Source organism: Morone saxatilis, unplaced genomic scaffold (genome assembly GCF_004916995.1).
Source record: "Morone saxatilis isolate NCDOM2014 unplaced genomic scaffold, NCSU_SB_2.0 Contig2, whole genome shotgun sequence".
NCBI lineage: Eukaryota > Metazoa > Chordata > Actinopteri > Moronidae > Morone > Morone saxatilis.
Genome location: NW_023339762.1, coordinates 21795700 through 21812866, shown reverse-complemented (window position 1 = coordinate 21812866; position 17167 = coordinate 21795700). Strand labels below are relative to the sequence as shown.

Here is a 17167-nt window from a genome sequence, read left to right as displayed (position 1 = left end):
AGAGACACATTTTTGTCAATTTACATAACATACTGCGATTGTAAAAACCTACATGTCAGTCACAACTGAAACAGGCGTTTTCTCTTATAGCCTATTAGACCTTTTTATCTCTCTTTTTGCCCCAACATCCAATAGGTCTTACGTCACCAACATGACTTGTCATACAAGGAAAAGCATCCCAGTCAGCAAGTACAACACAAAAGGTACAAGAACTGGCATACCTAAATGAGATGCTATCTCTACTGTTAGCCTGAGGAGGGTGGACAGTCATCTGCTCTCTCAATGTTGCCAACTGCTTTGTTTTTCTCCTGTCAGCAAAGACCTTCACTGTGAGAGTTCTTGCTGCACTGAAGATCCCTCCACTGTTTGTGCAGGCCACTAGAGAGTTACCCACAGCGATTTGCTCATGCCGGCACTGCCAAAAATGGTGTAGCAGCGCATCAGTGGAGCTACACAGACCTCCTTTTTTAAGGCTTCTGTTTACCCCTATGAAGTATAACAGGTTTGGTGACCTCAGCAAATAATTGGAAAAAACCTGTGTGGCTGTGCAGCATCAGCGTCAGCCACTCGTTGTCAGTATTCATCCATCGACTGCCCTTATTCACAGCAGACAGGAAGTTCATAACCTGCATTTTTTACACACCTGAGGGTACGACTTGCTAAGATATAGAGAGGCAAAGATGGATAATTTAATATTCCGTAGCTCTGACCTAACCATCACTAATGCTAACACAACTAAAACAAACCACAGTTCTTACTCTTTAAATGTACAGTTTTTTAATCTTCTAGTAAAGTACATCAAAAAAACTTTCCAAACATACTTTGGTTGCCATGATGTGTAAAGCCTATCAATTGTTTTGCACAAGAATTCAAAATAAAATTATTATTATGGGCCGATAATTTATCAGCTGTAGTTTAATTATTTAAATAATTCATAATAATATAAGTTTCCCATTATCAGCCAATAATTTAAAGATATTGTGCATCCCTATACTTGTTATACTTGTTTGCACATGTACAGTTTAGTTTTTTAGTCAAAATATTTTTGCACACCATTTTACTGCATTTTGCATATAGTGTATATATTTTTCATTATGGTCTTATATTTTCTATCATGTTTTATAATATTCTTATTTATTGTACTTGTACACCTCTGTACTTTTTGTCCTACATTCCCCTATGCTGCGGTGTCTAATTTGGATTTCTCCTATGGGGGATCAATAAAGGAACATCTTATCTTATCTTACTGTATCTGGGCTTTCTGCCATGAAAAATAAAATTGTCTTCTTTGGAAGAGGTGTGTAAATATAACCTTAATTTTGACCAGTCACAGTATGAAAAGTGTAACTAATGACATTGACAATGTATATGTTCTATTCAAGTGTCCCAGTAAGCCATGATAGTGTGACAGAGAGCCAGCCTACACAACACCATGACCCTGCAACCAAAGCAACTTCATGGAATATTTACTTTAACAGTTGTGCATTTTCCTACCTGTAAAATGTCTTCCACAAAAAAGATGGTTAGAACAGCAAATCAGTTCAAAATCAGACACAAGACTAAACGTACATTCAGACACAGGGTGGCATTGTTGCACACTGTTGCAGATCATGGCTCAGTCCTCAGACAGAGGCAATTTTTCAGACAACAGATTCAGATTTTGTATTAAATTCCACTGTATTCTGCGGTTTGTTATTCACAGAAATTGAACTTAAGATAATAAAACAGCAGTCGTGGTTGATCCTCTTTTCTGTTACGCCCTAAAACAACAGCATGGCTTGAATTCAGAGGGACTCAAGAGCGGAGACCACTGCGTATTTAGTCGAAAACATCCACTGTTGCGGGTTAAAAGATTCCACTATGTGGCATTTAATAAGGCGACACACACCACAGCGCTGTGTGGTGAAACAGTGCGCTGTTAAAACAAAACAGTTGTCAGGAGTGCAACACTACATTTATGCAATTAGGATACATTTTCCACTGCCAATAGACCATTTTCGCATGAAATTGTAGGATAGACACAGGTGTTACCAATGATACTAACTTCCATTTAGTGCAGCAGAGCCTTTCCAGTGAGCCAACATGCACAATAGCAGCACCCTGACTCTGTTTACTGACCTTCATTAGTGTTATTGGTAACACCTGTGTTTACCCTACTATTTCATGTGAAAATGGCCTATTGGTAGCAAAAGCTGGCACATTTTCAGATTATACTTAAGATATCACAAAATAATAATATCCGATGATAATTGTTTAGCCATTAACAGAAAATCAATCATCCCTGACATTTTTACCCCCAGTGCCACGGGTATCTGGCCCTAAAGATGTGCGTTTGTTGTTTTTCACCCCTGAAACTGGAACAAATGTCAAGTCTCTTTTGACTTTGCCATGATTACCACAGCATAACCAGGTAACACGGCTTAACACATTAGCTAATGTCGTGGTGTTGTGTAACTATTGCACTTGTCTCTCTTTGTCTTAGTGGTTCCCTCTTTGAAGGGATCCAGACATTCATATATTAATAATAATGATGCATTTCTGTTACACAAAATGTATCATTATTTTTTTCTTTTTGCTTGTGAAACACTGGATACTTTTACTGTTTATGTCAATGACTGTTTATGCCCTCTTGTTTTGGTTTGTGCCATAACTTGTGATGCAGATTATAAGTTTACTTTGCTTTATTTTCAGACTTCACAAGTCAAACAGAAATATTATTGATATTATCATTATATACTGTTATTATTATATACTGTTATTAACAATAACACTACCATCATGTCATCAGTACTATTACCACCATCTTGCCAAATACAACTCTGCATCTACCTTCTATGTATTTTATTGTATTTTAATGCTACCTGGCTGCTATGAGACCCAATTCCTTAGGGATAATAAAATCTATCTATCTATCTATCTATCTTACTCTATCTATCTGTTGTCTGTCTGTCTGTCTGTCGTTAGATGACATAATACATCCCAGTAAATTCCCAGTATGGCCTGTATGTCTACTGCTTATCCAACAGAGGGCGCAAGATAACAAATGTTTGCCAAAGAGTTTATTCAACGTCTGCGCGTTAAAAGACGTCACCTCCCGCCGCCGCTCGTGCGTCGTACTGTCACTGGTGCGAGACAGCTGCAGCCAGCTCGCGCGGCATGTCGAGAAGCTGGGCTCGTGAGAGTGAGTGAGTGAGTCCGTGTCTGAGCAAGAGCGATTATTTCTTTTATTTTTTTTAAAAGCGAAGCTAGTCCAGAGTCGCTTAAAATAAAGAAAGAAATAAAAAAAGGGGGGACGACGAGCCCTTCGACACGGTGACAGCGGGCTTTTTGTTTTTGGGGGTGAAGGCTCCCCCCTGGACGAGCGAGGTGGAGAGAATGAGAATAGTGGATTTTGTTTCTACTTGTAGGTTCAGCGCCGTAGAAGACGGGAAGTCACCCCGAAAGGTAAGCAGCTACGACGGGTTGCTACTTACTGAGCGCCAGCCTCTGTTACCATACTGTTCACTCACTTTACAGTTATTAGCGTTTGTATGTTAGGTGGACACTGAATACTTCTCTTTATCTGGTCCTTTTGTTGTTGTTTTTGTTGTTTTTTTACAACTTGCTCTATCCTCTATGAACCAGTAAAGGAAGCTAACGTTATATATATACCAACTTCTCGTCAGTATACAGCTGTGTGCTCTTGGTATTTTTTATTTAAAAGAAAGCTGGTTCTTCTGGGAAGAGACTTCTTATTGCTGTAAGAAGTAGATGGTCTGTGGTCAGGTCGGTGAATGAGCGCTTCTCTAAAGGGGATTTCTGAATTTGCATCACTCTTCACGGGCTTTTCCAGCACTTTAAATACAATACAGCGTGTGAATGATGTCGAGGTATGTGTGCCAATAGTGTTTTGATTATCCACTCCCCAACAATCAGTATCCATTTCCTGTTTGGTTGTCTGCGTATGGAGCCAATCCTACATTTGTTCAGTTTCGTTTTTTAAAATGAAATTGTGTGTGTCAACATCAGGACCTGTGATTCTGACCTGTAATTGTAAATGCAGACATGCTCCTTGTCATTTGGAGGATCTCACCCTACACTGCACACTGTACAGACCACAGATGCTCGTCCAGAAGTAGGCCAGTCACTGGTCTGTATGTAATGTCATGCCATGCGTGGTCCCCTTTGGAAGGTTAACTGGGTGTCTCACTGGTTCATATATGGAGTGGGGGAGGTTTCAGACAGTCTGAGTGGAAGATCTGCAGCATGATTTAGCTCTCATCCTCTGCCAGATGTCTGGTGGTCATTGTTTTACTGTCCTTTGCTCCCCTCATTGTGTGTTTTTTGTTTTCAGTGTAATGTAGCCGACGTGCGTGTCGCTTAATGGTGAGTGCACATTGTCTCTTGCCACTTACCCACGTTTCAAATGCGCACAGATAATCGTTTTGTGGAGGAAGAAGGTGTCACGTAATGTTTTTGTGAATGAAGTTGGTGCGTGTCTGTGCTCATATGGACACACAGGATCAGTCCAAGTCCACAGACTGTGTCGTCTTACAGGCTTTTATGAGTTATTTATTGATAAGCTGTACGTGCACGCAACCACAAAGCTTATAGCATGGAGCATTTTGTATTTTTTTTTTTATTGTTGCTATGTTGAGCCTTTCGGGCCTGTCACATTTGGTGTGACGCGGTGCTTGTGGTTTGAAGAGGAAGCCCCACAACGGAAAGGTGACAGCGCTGATGCTGTACTTGTATGTGATGAGTAGCGTGTGAAGGCCCAGCATTTGTTTCTCTTTGATTGTGACCCTCTCTCTTCTCTGCGCTCCTGCTGGTGTCAAACGGTTTGATTTTTTTTTTTACACATTTTCAGATGGTAAGAGATCCTGAGTTGATTTTATTGAACGTGCTCTTGAACAATGATCTGACTGCCCTCTGATGCCAACAGGATATGAGCCACGTGTGAGGCAGAGCATGTGAGCCCTTCTTTTGTTTTTATGCCCGTGAATGGGCCTCAGTCAGCAGCATTGGCCTTTTTCCTTACTTCTCTGAGAGTTGATATAAAGTCAACTTCTTTTCCTTCTGTAAATCACCACATATAGGTATAGTTTGGTTAACCAAAATGATGAAGTGAAATGGATTTTGAATTGAATTCATAGTTTTATTATCACTATATCTGAGTGTGTCACTCACCAGATTTAATGTCCATCTAGGGTTCTCTCATAACTCCCTTCAGTCAGCAGCCTTCATTGTATTCTTTGGTGATAATATTATTTCAGTGAAGAGGCATCAATAGCCTTTTTGTCAGGCTGAATGGCGGCTTTATGATAGATGTCAAAGGCACACAAACGCACCAGTGTCACAAAACGCACCAGATAGTGAAGCCTTTTGCCAACCCTGCTGTGTGACTCATTAAAATGTCTTTTTCAGACTTTCACTGTTGTCTTTTCAGATGTCTTGGAAATGCAGTCTATGTGCATCTATGCCTGATTATATTGGTCAGGGTGAGCAGGTCAGCAGCCTGTCAGCAGCCTGTCAGCAGCCTGTCAGCACACAGGAGGGGATAGACAGCAGTAGAGTGTGTAGAGACTGTCACTTTATTACAGAGTTACGCTCACACTTACACTCACACCTATGTGCTATTTCCAGTTCCCACTTTGACAAACCTGTGTGTGTGTGTGTGTGGACTGTGGTCGGAACACCGTGGAGACACAATATGCAGGCTCCACAATGATGGTTGTGACTGCCTTAATAGTATCCAATGTTCTGCTGTTGTCTTTTATATGTCACTGTGAATTGAATAGCAAGCTCAAACGCAGTCAAAGTGAACGGACACGGTTTCTTTCTATGTGAAGATAAAAATGATATCATCATCACGATCTAGACACATGTTTAAAAAAATGCACCGCAGAATTATTTCCTGGGTGTGAAGGGACTACAAAGGTTCATTTTGTTAAACATCATGTCCTTGGTTTGGTTTGTTGGTCAGAAGCAAACATACAATGAGAAGAGGGAATGTTGATGAGCATGTATCACCTTTCTAATACGTGATTAAATAAATAGATAAAAGGAGAGATTGTTGATGATGAAAATAATCCCTTAGCTGCAGCCTGACCTGCTACTCGAAGTGATAATTATGGTACGGCACCGTCATGTGTTGCACCGTTACATTTGGCCCGTAGAGTGAGCCTCGGCCAGAAACCAGTGTGAAATCTGCATGACAGGAGTTTGTGTATAAATGAGGCCAAAGCTGCCCCCCCACACCCTGTCCTTAGTGAAAGTGAGGTCACACTGCTCCTGTTGGGACTGGAAATGGCTGCAGCACTGAGGAGAAGACTGATAGCTCTGTGGGATAATAGCCCCAATAGTTGTTTGTCTTTTGGCATTTGTATAAAGGCTAAATTGGCCTATGTTGGAATTTCCCGTCTGTTATGGTCTCTAGTTTGTGTCTTTTTTAGATGCCACTTCACATTTGTTTTTTTTTCCACATACTTAACCTCTCTCTGTTGTTGAACCATGGTGAAATGACAGTCTCCCTCCTGTGGAAGGCTGCTCCCCCGTACCACAATCCTCTGCTCCTGCGCTCGTAAAGTATCATTTAAACATGAAAACTGTGACAACCAAATCATAGCAGCGTTTCTGTTTAATCAGCGTGTCTTTCTGAAAACCAGTGCTGTGTGACGTTTGTAGTATACACACACAGTAGCTGCAGTGACACCTTTCCCCCTTCTGATTGAAACAGTTCACATTGTTATGTGGTCTAACACGTTCTGGTGTTTCGATGCATTTCATTGGAATAGCTGCGTGCACAAAAAGGGATGAGTCTGTCCATCCTTTTGAGAAGCTGAAGTTTAGTTGTTTTGGGATTTAGCCTTGTGAGTGGCGGTCTTTTCCAGCTGTTTTTAATTTGTTCAACACTTCGATCTATCCGTGCTTTTTACATTTGTTTTTGTTCAGTTTGTATCCAAAAATAAACTTTTCTTGCACAGAAACACCACAGACATGAAGTAATTAGATTACATTTACATTTAAACAGTTTATGAAAAGGTCTAACTACCCGTCTGCAACCGGTTAAACGGTTTGGGCCTGTTTATTCAGGTTTTTATATGGAGTATTTTTATTCTGTTTGGCCTTTTAAACCGATTGGAATGAAAATCTCACTCTTCATGTACCCAGTGACTATCAGAGCTCATGTTGTGAGCGTACCGATGTGCTGGCCTGATGTTGGTGCAGTGACGGAGGTTTGTGCCGTTTTTAAGGACATAAGAATCTGTAGATACAAGATGGAAATCAGTAACAACGTTACAGTCAGCGAGAGGTTGCAAAACTTCCCTAACCCTTTGTATTGTGAATTTCCCTTGTGCATTTCTTAACCGGGCATTATTGACAGTTCAACTTCACGTTCCAATGAGTTTACAAAGCTTTTATAATGTAATAGCACTCGTCATGAACTCTGCACCAGAGTTTTCCTCCGGCTCTTACTGCCAGTAGTGTGGTTTCATCCTTGCTCGGAAGAAGATCCGTTTATGAGAATGTGGCTTTCTGGGTCCTGTGGTTTTGTGTTTATGAATACTGTTCCCTTCACATTCTTGTCCTCCTCATACCACCCCTCCAAAAAGTGCCACTCTGGGAAACAAGGCCTCTTTGGCTGGCCCGCGACTCCAGCATCTGAAACTTCATGTGGTCATTGTTATATTTAGACACTCCCCCTCCCCCCAGGTAACGGTGGAGGCTGCAGCAAGGACCAGACACGGTTCCCAGGCTGGGTGAGCTGCAGGGTGAGCTGATAGAGCCTCTTTCATCAGACGGCAGGTTGTTATTTCCTTGGTTAAGCTGGAACGGTGAGTGTGTGTTCTGTGTGCTCAGCTTTGGAAAAAAAAAAGCGATAAGGCAGAGTGACAGTGGTAATACAGAGCGGAGCAGGACAGAAAAGCCCCCTGGGGACAACGAGCTATTCTGAGCCTTGTGCTTTTCCCCAGTCCCTGTGCTCTGGATGTTTGGCCCTCGGGTCACACAGTCTCCGTGTCCCTATTTTCTATGCATAAACACTCGAGCCGTACAAAGGAAGGGAGATGGAGGAAAGAGAGGCTCAGGCAGCGAGAAAGACAAGAGATCTCTTGTTAGGGAGACTTCACCATCAAGGCTTCCCAGCAGTTTTCTCTCATTGGCCTAATTTGGTATCATTCTTGTCCCTGTTCGGAAGTGGATTTCCTACTTTATGTGGTCTCTGTGGTCGCTTCAACCCAGTCCACAGTACATTTAGTTAGTACGCTGAGTTGCTGTGCCTGAACTGCCACTATGTACAAACATCCAGAGAGGAATCACTGGGGTGAGGGGAAACAATCGCCCATTGTCCGTGCACCATCACACCTGCAAAGCACATGTTTGGGGGATTGGCATCCATGTTATACATTCGCAGGGTGATGGAAGTCTCAGCGTATATCGTTCAACAATATTGGTCAACAGGATGAACCTAGCAGCACAGCGGGCTTTTTCTACCAATCATTGTGTAATATTCACTCCTACTTAAATCACCCTCTGGCTTACACACAGTTCCATCTGGACTCCATACCTTCATTTAAAGAAAGAGACGGCTGTTGAACACGTCGTAGCAGCCTGCTTCGATTTCCTCTGGGGCGACTTGGCGATCTTCTTAGTCTCTGAGGGGCTCGCTTTTTATAACGTGACATTGTTGTCGACTGCCAGATCAGTGTCCTGTTGAGAGGAAATCAACAAAGCTTCTGATGAGGGAGAACTTGGCTGTCTGTGAACTGGGACAGCTCAGGAGCCACTCTATACAGGGAAACACCAAGAAATCTTCTATGCAAGTAAAACCGGTTTGATTTATCTCTCTCAGCTACCTTGTCCCTGCTAAAAATAGAGAAGTGATCCCCATTGCTCTCTCTCCGCTGGTTTTTGTTTCTTTTGGACACACGCTTGCTCACGTACACGCACACACACTGTGTGTCTGACACCCATTAAGAACTGTGGATCTGAAGCCATCTGGGACTTCAGACTTCTTCATGTGGAAATTAGAGCCATGTGGTCGCTTGTTAGCCTCCTTCCTTTTCTCAACTGGAATGATATGCATGTCCTCCACAATCACAGTGAGCCTACGGCATTAGGCTAATGTAACTACGGGGATCATAACACAGACGGCGTTACAAGTCAGTCTTTGAAGTCCATTGCTGCGAGTTGTATGAGTAATGACTGCAGTAATTACTGAAATAAGTACCTTGTTCACATATCACAGGTCTCCTTGTCAAGATGTACCAAACCACCACAGCTATAGAAGTAGTACATGTAACGTGTGTGTGATATCTTTAGAAGACCGTGTATAGACACTATAGCACGGTGCAGCCACATTCAAAAACCTAAAGACATGAGATGTAAGCATGTCAACCACACCAATGAGAGGTTGCTTGGGGCATTTAGGACTTATCAAAAGAGGCTGGCATTATCTTCTGTTTCTTCGGTACTTGGCGGGCGGTTATTTCAGACCACAGGATAATGTGCAGGACGGATGACGGTGATAAATAAAAGAGGATGTATGATTGGAGAGGCACGGTATGAGAGCATGCACTGAGGTTAACCAGGTCCAATGAGTGCACGTCTGATCTCGGAGCCAGATCGTCCTCTGGCTGACCACGAAGCACTGACTAATCATTCAGCGGGGAAGAGAGCGAAACATCTGTCGTCTTCTCCTTCGTCACGCCATCGACGGTTCGGGGAGAGGGCTTGAGTGCCAGCCAGTCAGAAGATGCTCTGTGAGACATTAGATCTGGGAAGTTGATAAATCTGTCCCATCGGGGTTCAAGGCAACATCTGTAAGTAGATTGAAACGGTGGAAGTAAGTCTCCAGCCCAGTAACTCGTCTTCTTTCTGTCCTCCGTTCTGTTGCTAGAAGCGCTCCACACCCTGATGTAGTTTCACTTACAGGTTTCAGTTCACGATGTGTGCCCACTGATGCGCACATCTGGTGAATACACAGCGCTTACCTAACCCAAACTATCAGTGTAGTGGAGCTCGCTGCCCTCCCAAGGCTTCCGTCAGTTGACCTCTGCCAGACTCCTAATCTCAGGCTGTCATTCTGGCTTTGGTCCTGTATAATCCCTAAATCTGACATCTGACTTCTGCTCAGATTGAGAGTGATTATAAGCCAACAGAGGGATGTTTATGGATCAAGGAAAAGTAGAAAAGTAAGGAAAAGAGTACTTGTGCTTTATCCTCCCTGGGAAATGAGGCGAAGAGTTAAATAACGTTGGGCTGCACACAGCGCTGAGATGGGAAATTTCAGTGATAAATCAGTAAAAAGCCGTTTTGACTGACACTCCTCTGCTTCCAACCATGTTATTAGCTGGACGGGATTGTCAGTGCTTTGCAAGCTGCACTAACAGTGCACTGAGAATTTATACGCAAGCTAGATTTAGAGCGCTATGTCATAACAGGAAATGATGTCACCTAGCTGAAAATCTTGTATCCTGTAAGCAGCTAGGTTATCAAAATGTAGCCATGCAGGAAAGTGTTTTTCCACTGCGTGTAGTCAGAGCCTTCTCTGTGTAAAGCCACCCACCTGCCACCTGTCCACCGCCTCTGTCTCACTCCCACCACACTTTGAGACAAAGGATTTGGTTTTTTTTTTGGTCCCCCAGGTGTGCTGTTTAACTGTGTTTTACGATCCTACTCGGCGACCTTCTCTGCTGCTTACTCACTTTTTTCCATCAGTCTGACACCCTGATCCCCACCTTTCTCACCACTTGAAAAGAGCACTTCTAAGTACATTTCTTTGGACCAACAGCAAGACGTAATGCTTTTGACACAGAGTGACTCACAGCCAAAATCCCAGTCGTGTTGATGTGAACTGACCACGTTGTGGCATTACTCATGTCTTTCCTGCTGACTACAGACACCAAGTGTAGATAATGTGAAGCTTTGTCAGTAAAAGGGTTTTCCTTGGTTGGAGGATTTTGTGGTCACACTCTTTGCAGTTCTCATTGAACCTGTTGTTGAAGGAGTGGCAGTTACTGGTTTCCTTTTCTTCCTGACCCCAACACAATACTATCAGCAGTCTGGAGACTCAACACAGGAAGTAAGCAGCAGGGACCTAAAGATGAAGCACAACAAACCTTTTACCCCAGTTTACGTAAAAGACAGTGATTTTAATATACAGATATAATACCATTGTATCTGTTTAGCACCACGTGTTAGTGTGTTAAACCACACATCCACCCCACCGCTTTTTAAATGTAGCCTGCATATAAGGCTTTCTCCCCTGATACTATGGTGTACAGTGAGCAAGGTTAGAGGCATTTTAATGGCTCCACCTCTCAGACAGCTTACTCAGCCGTTCAGAGAAATATGCTTATGCCTCCAGACACCTGAAATAGTTTGACCTGAGGAATGAAGAGAACAGCAGAGGCCATTTGTTCAGTGGCCTGGTTTCACTGACCACCTGTTAACAGACTCAGCTGTTGTTCTGATGGACAAGACTGGATGCTGGGGGTTTGAAGAGCAGGTATATATGGTTGCTTAGGGGGGGACTTTCTCAGGATTGGGTGAGTGAAGAATAATAATAATGAAAGCGGTATCCCAGCTGAACAAAAACATGCTGATTTGTTAGCAAATATATACCCACAAACAGACTGCATCTTGGAACGTGACGCCCTTTATCCTACCACCTTAACGTGTCTGTCAGTGTGCCCACTGCCCGGGAATACTGCTGGGGAAATGTCACGAGGTTTTGAGCCAAACGTGACCTCGTCAGCACAAAGCGTGAGTCCCTGTGGGCAGAAGTTAAAGGGGCGCTTTCACACCTGTTGTGGCAAGGCATGTCAGAGGCCTCGGCTGGCTGCACATGTTGTCAGGCATCAGTGAAAGTGTTCCTCAGTGCACCGCTTCTGCTGCAACAGGCTCGCTGTGGATCTTGTTGGTTTTGGACTGTCACAATTGAAAGTTCTTGCCTGTAGCTCACCATTCATCTCTCTGTTAAAGGAACACTATAATACCTTCAAAGACTTTCACTTTCATTTGAAATTGTAATTTGTTTCAGTTTGGGCATCTAACCCATGACAGTATTTAAGGTTGCAGCACAACAACGGCTTTGTTGTCTAACTTGTTGCTTAAAATGAACAGCAGATAGCAGCTAGTTGCCTAGAGTCCATTCAAAGGGTACGACTGCCCTGCGCTTTGTATCCACTCCTTTTATCTCCCATCATCCACTGTGCCTGCTAGGAATAGCTGGCATATTCCTCATATGCAGACATCACTCCCAGATGCTGACCTAGCAGACGAGCGGGGAGGCTGTTCTCTCTTCTCCATTACTCAACCCTGACAGCTGCTGAACAGCTGAGCCTGCTGCCAGAGGTCATCGGAGCAGGGAAGGCTGGAGGCAGGAGTGAGGGGGCACAGCGGGGTCAGGTACAGGTGACTGTGAGACAAAGGGACGGGCTGAGACCCGAGGAGCTTTGGAGTTCTGGTTCTGGTGGTGCACACAGGCAGAGACACGGATGAATACATACATGTACACACACACTCACACACACATGCTAGAGACATGACTGTCCCATGACTGTCACTGTGTGTCACACTTTTTGGCTCTGTGACCCGACTGTCTGCTTGTGATTAACCCTCAGATAGCCTCGAATTTGACAAACAGACTGAAACACACGTGAGTTTTTTATGTCCTTTTTCCTCTTTTGAACTTAAGACTGAATGTTGATCACGGAGTAGTAAAGCTGTCTGAATGAGGATTATTGGGTTGTTCTACACAGTACTGCTTTCCAAAAATCAAGGAGGGCAAGCTTCCTTGGAACAGTTTGACTGCGCAGATTATTTGATTCTGTGAGAGGTTTAGAGGTTTAGAGGTTCAGTCTGAACCGTTCTGATCCACCCGCAGTCCGACCTGAGCTGCCCTTTTTGGACAGATGAGTTGGAGGTGAGGAACGGACTGTTTTTAAAAGCCCTAAGCATCCAGATGTAACATATCCGCTACAAGATCAGGTCTAAAATCAGAACAAAAGCTTTCACGTCTTATCTTTTCCTTTTGTGTATGCTTTTTGAAACGGCAATATAATATGAATTCACTTTTTTTTGTTTGGCTATTTTGCAAAGCACTGCTTGTTAACCAGGTGATCCAAAGTCGGCATCCTTTTAAAGGGCAGTACACAGTCCCCACTAATGCATTCAGTCCTTTGCAGTATACTTCTAATCTTAACTTCACCCTGAGAATCTGTGAACATTAATGGAGCGCTCTGTCCGCTCTGGGCACATAGGAAGTTGCTGATGGCCTTGTGGTTTGTGTCTTCACCCTACTTGCTACTTCCAAAGTCTATTTTTAAAGAACAATATGTGATGAAGTGTTGGCCTTATCACACTATGGTACACAGCATTAGCATCTTTTATGATGCCTCATGTAGGCCTGTTGCCAACCATTATTTCCGTTATCGATGAATCTGTTGACCATTTAGGACTAAGAAGAGCAGGACATATTCACATTTGAGAAGCTGAAATCAGAATTGGGACCTTTTTTCTTGACTGGATGAATGACTAACCATTTATCAAAAAAGTTTGCAATTCATTTAATAGTTGATAACTAATCGATTAATCAACTCATCATTGAGGCTCTGGCTTTTTGTTGCTTTTATATTTTATCTTGATGCCTTTTGTCTTTTATCTGAATCCCTTTGAACTGCTTTGATGAGGTGCTATACAAATAAACTTGGCTTGCCCTGATTTGCATAATCCTGGCTTTGATGGTTGATGTGTCAAATTTGTAAAACTCTGTCAAACGTTCCTTTTTCTTGGTTTTGGGTGGATAAGTAAGTAAGCAAGTTAGTAATCTTCAGTTTATTTGATGGTGAGACTTATGGAAAGAAGCTATAACATGATAAACATCTGAGTATTCACCTGACCAGTAGGTCCAGCCACAATCTGTCCTCCCTGCAGAGTAAAAGCAAGGAAAGTTTCTCCACTTGGCAAAACAGAATGCATCCATTTTTATGCCCAGGAATAGCTTCCCTCGCCATATTCCACACCCACACAACCAAGCAGCAGTAAATCACCAAGCTACAATATCTTACAAATGTAAATGCTCATTCACATTAATATGGTTTAGCCCAATTCTGATTAATGACATTTTTGTCTGTTTCCTTCCAGATTTGGTCATGAAGAAGGACATAGACACATTGATAGCAGAGGAACGTGCTGAAATACTTGCTAAATATGACAAGGTAAGTGGAATACCTCCAGCTAACTGACAATACTTTACCTTTATGATAAACATAAAGATAATACAAATTAAAATGGACAAATTATCTTGGTTTAAGGTCCCCTCCGGATGATTATATTATTATTGTTGTTGTTGTTTTTAAAAATAGGCACAGCCAGTGTACCGCAATTCATGTCCTGCCTTAAATGTAAGATCATGATCCTTTGGAACAAAACATTTCCTCCAGAGAAAGACAATCAGGGTATATCTAACACATCAAAACAGGGGAGTTGATGTTGATGATGTTGCCCCGAGTGGTGCCTGCAATGTGTGAGCTCAGAATAGACAGTGAAAGTGGGATTACTAGGAAGGATCAATTAATGACAGTGACTGTGAATGCTACATGTGTATTCACTAATTAGGGTTAAAACACTTTAGTGGCCCATTTAAAAACAGGAAAACAAGGTAACCACAATGAGAGGACAGAACATTTTGGTCGGTAGTGTCATTTTAATGACTTCTTTTGCATACAATATTTTCTAAAAAGGGTTTTTGGTATGATGGTGTTTCAGGGCAGGCAGGATGGTGTCAACATTGACCCATGGGAGGATGCTGACTACAGCATCTATAAGGTCACTGACCGCTTCGGCTTCCTGCAGTAAGTTACCTAACTTAAAGCTTTGACTGCTTCCTTATAGTCGCTTAAATTCTAGGTTCTTCCCCACTTCTTCTCTTTCATCTTTCTTACATTATGATGAAATCTTGTATTTTTGCTAAACATATTATGTTAACTTTTGAATGTCCCTATTTCTCATACATACACACTGTGTATTTCTCAATTTCTGCTCCAGTGAGGAAGAGCTGCCGACACCCAGTGCGCTTGAAGAGAAGGTATTAACTTGTAGCAAGTCCAGAGGTTGACCTTGCATGTCATATATTTACACCCCTTAACATAATGTATGACCACATGTATGCCCATCTCTCCGCTCCCCAGCTAAAGCAGCAGGAGATAGAGCGAGTGGAGAAATGGCTGAAGATGGTGAAGAACTGGGACAAGTACAGAAACAGTGAAAAGGTGTGTAACTATGGATGCACTCTGACTCACAAACATACTGTCTTAATTTAGCCCTCGCTTCCCTTTTTCTACTCAACTATGTGATGTATTATTTCCGTTTATGTTAATAATGTGTTTTCCATTCCCCTTTTAACCACAGCTTATTCCCTTATTCCTCCCTCTTCTCCAGTCTAGACAGTTAAATCAAGTACATAAGTGCGTGTGATGAGTCCTTGTCAGTCAAGACCGTTAACCAGGCTTCTTCATATAAAGCAACATTTCTATGTGACCCTCTGGCTATTTCCTCTGGTTGCTGTGGTGAAGACTGCCTGCCTCTTTATGTTTAGAGAGTCTCTATTCACGTCTGTCCGTATGTCATGCGTTTCAGTTGGTGAAGCGTGTGTATAAAGGCATCCCTCTGCAACTGAGAGGCCAGGCCTGGGCCTTGCTTCTGGACATAGAGAAAGTCAAAGAAGAAAACACTGGAAAATATGAGGTATCAATCCTAAAAGTGATGACAGTTGCCCTAAAATGTGGCTACTGTGAACGGGCCAATTAATTTGTCCTTTTTCTATCCTCCAGAAAATGAAGCAGCAGGCTTGTAGCTACTCCACAGAGATCAAACAGATAGACTTGGACGTCAACAGAACCTTCAGGAACCACATCATGTTCATGGACCGCTTTGGAGTCAAGTGAGTTCTTTGCTTCAGTCAGCAGAAAGCTGTGTGGGACCGCTTGTTTTTCAATGTATCTATAGACATTACTAATGCAGTGTGATGATCTCTTTATTCCTTTTAAACTATTACATAATTGCCACCCAAATGAGCCACAGTAGAAGATGAGTAATTTCTACCCATCTTGAACGTTTATCTAAGCAAACACACTGCTGATGGATCATATGAATACTCCTTTGACCTTTTAGGCTGAAATATAAGTCACACAGTTTGAGAAGCTTTCATAACAAACCTCTTTTGTTTCATATGGTGTTCTTGCTTTTGTTTCTTTGGTCACCACACATGATCAGGTTTGCCCTTGCTAAGTCTTTTGCTGCGACCTTAAACCGTGAGGCCCTACACAAACCCACACACACACAAACGAAACGGCGGTTTCCTTGTCTGTGTTTTATTAGCCTTCCTGTCATTGCACGAAGCCCCACAGGAAATGACATTCATACAAAAATGTGCAGCGACATCAAGTGTACATCTGTGACAACACATCAATGTAATGCTAATACATGAAAAAATACATAACAAAGAGACATTAAAGATCCATTAAATTAGCCTCAGAACATGATTGTGGGACAACTATTATATTTGTATTTGAAAATCTGAAAGCAACCAGTTCATCCTTGTCAGATAAACTCTAGTATGAGTGCTCTCCTCTTGCTCTTTGTATCGTACTTCCCCTCCAATTCAAAGCCACTGAGTCCAAACAGACCAAAACACCGCTCCATCCTGCTTGGCTGCCCACTCCTTCCCTGCAAGTCAACAGCTGTCCTATTCACACCGAAACACTGACAGCTATTTAAAGCGCCTTTCCTGTTTCTGTCACTGTCTATAACGCATGTATTTACTATAGAGGCCTGGAGGGGAGACATCCTCTACATTATATTTGTTAATACCCCTGCTCCACTCGCGCACACACACACAACGGCTGCCTTGTGTCTACTGTCTGAAACAATAAAGACTCCAGATGTTATCAGCCATGCGGTACACAACCCTGAATAAAAGGTACATGCTTTAATCTCGGATCTTTAGATTGTATCTTATTGATCCCTAAAAACATAAATGATATTATTTCTGAGTGTCCCTCAAGCACTAATAGATTGCAGAAGTCCTTTCACACACCCATCTGTAATACTTAAAGGCAAAGCTAGATAGCTCAGGTGTAGGACCACTGGGTGGAGGGATTGACTATCCAGACACACACAC

The 17167-nt window shown here is 42.5% G+C and overlaps 1 protein-coding gene across 1 annotated transcript in view; it reads left to right on the top strand.

The window, feature by feature from the left end:
• The first annotated feature begins 3134 nt into the window (after positions 1-3134).
• Positions 3135-17167, top strand: part of si:dkeyp-19e1.3 (USP6 N-terminal-like protein) — a 21202-nt gene continuing 7169 nt past the window's right edge. The window contains exons 1-7 of the mRNA XM_035664684.1: positions 3135-3444; positions 14131-14204; positions 14755-14840; positions 15034-15073; positions 15177-15257; positions 15625-15732; positions 15819-15928. Coding sequence (XP_035520577.1) covers positions 14139-14204; positions 14755-14840; positions 15034-15073; positions 15177-15257; positions 15625-15732; positions 15819-15928 — 491 coding nt within the window. The 5' untranslated portion in view covers positions 3135-3444; positions 14131-14138. The remainder of the gene's footprint in view (positions 3445-14130; positions 14205-14754; positions 14841-15033; positions 15074-15176; positions 15258-15624; positions 15733-15818; positions 15929-17167) is intronic.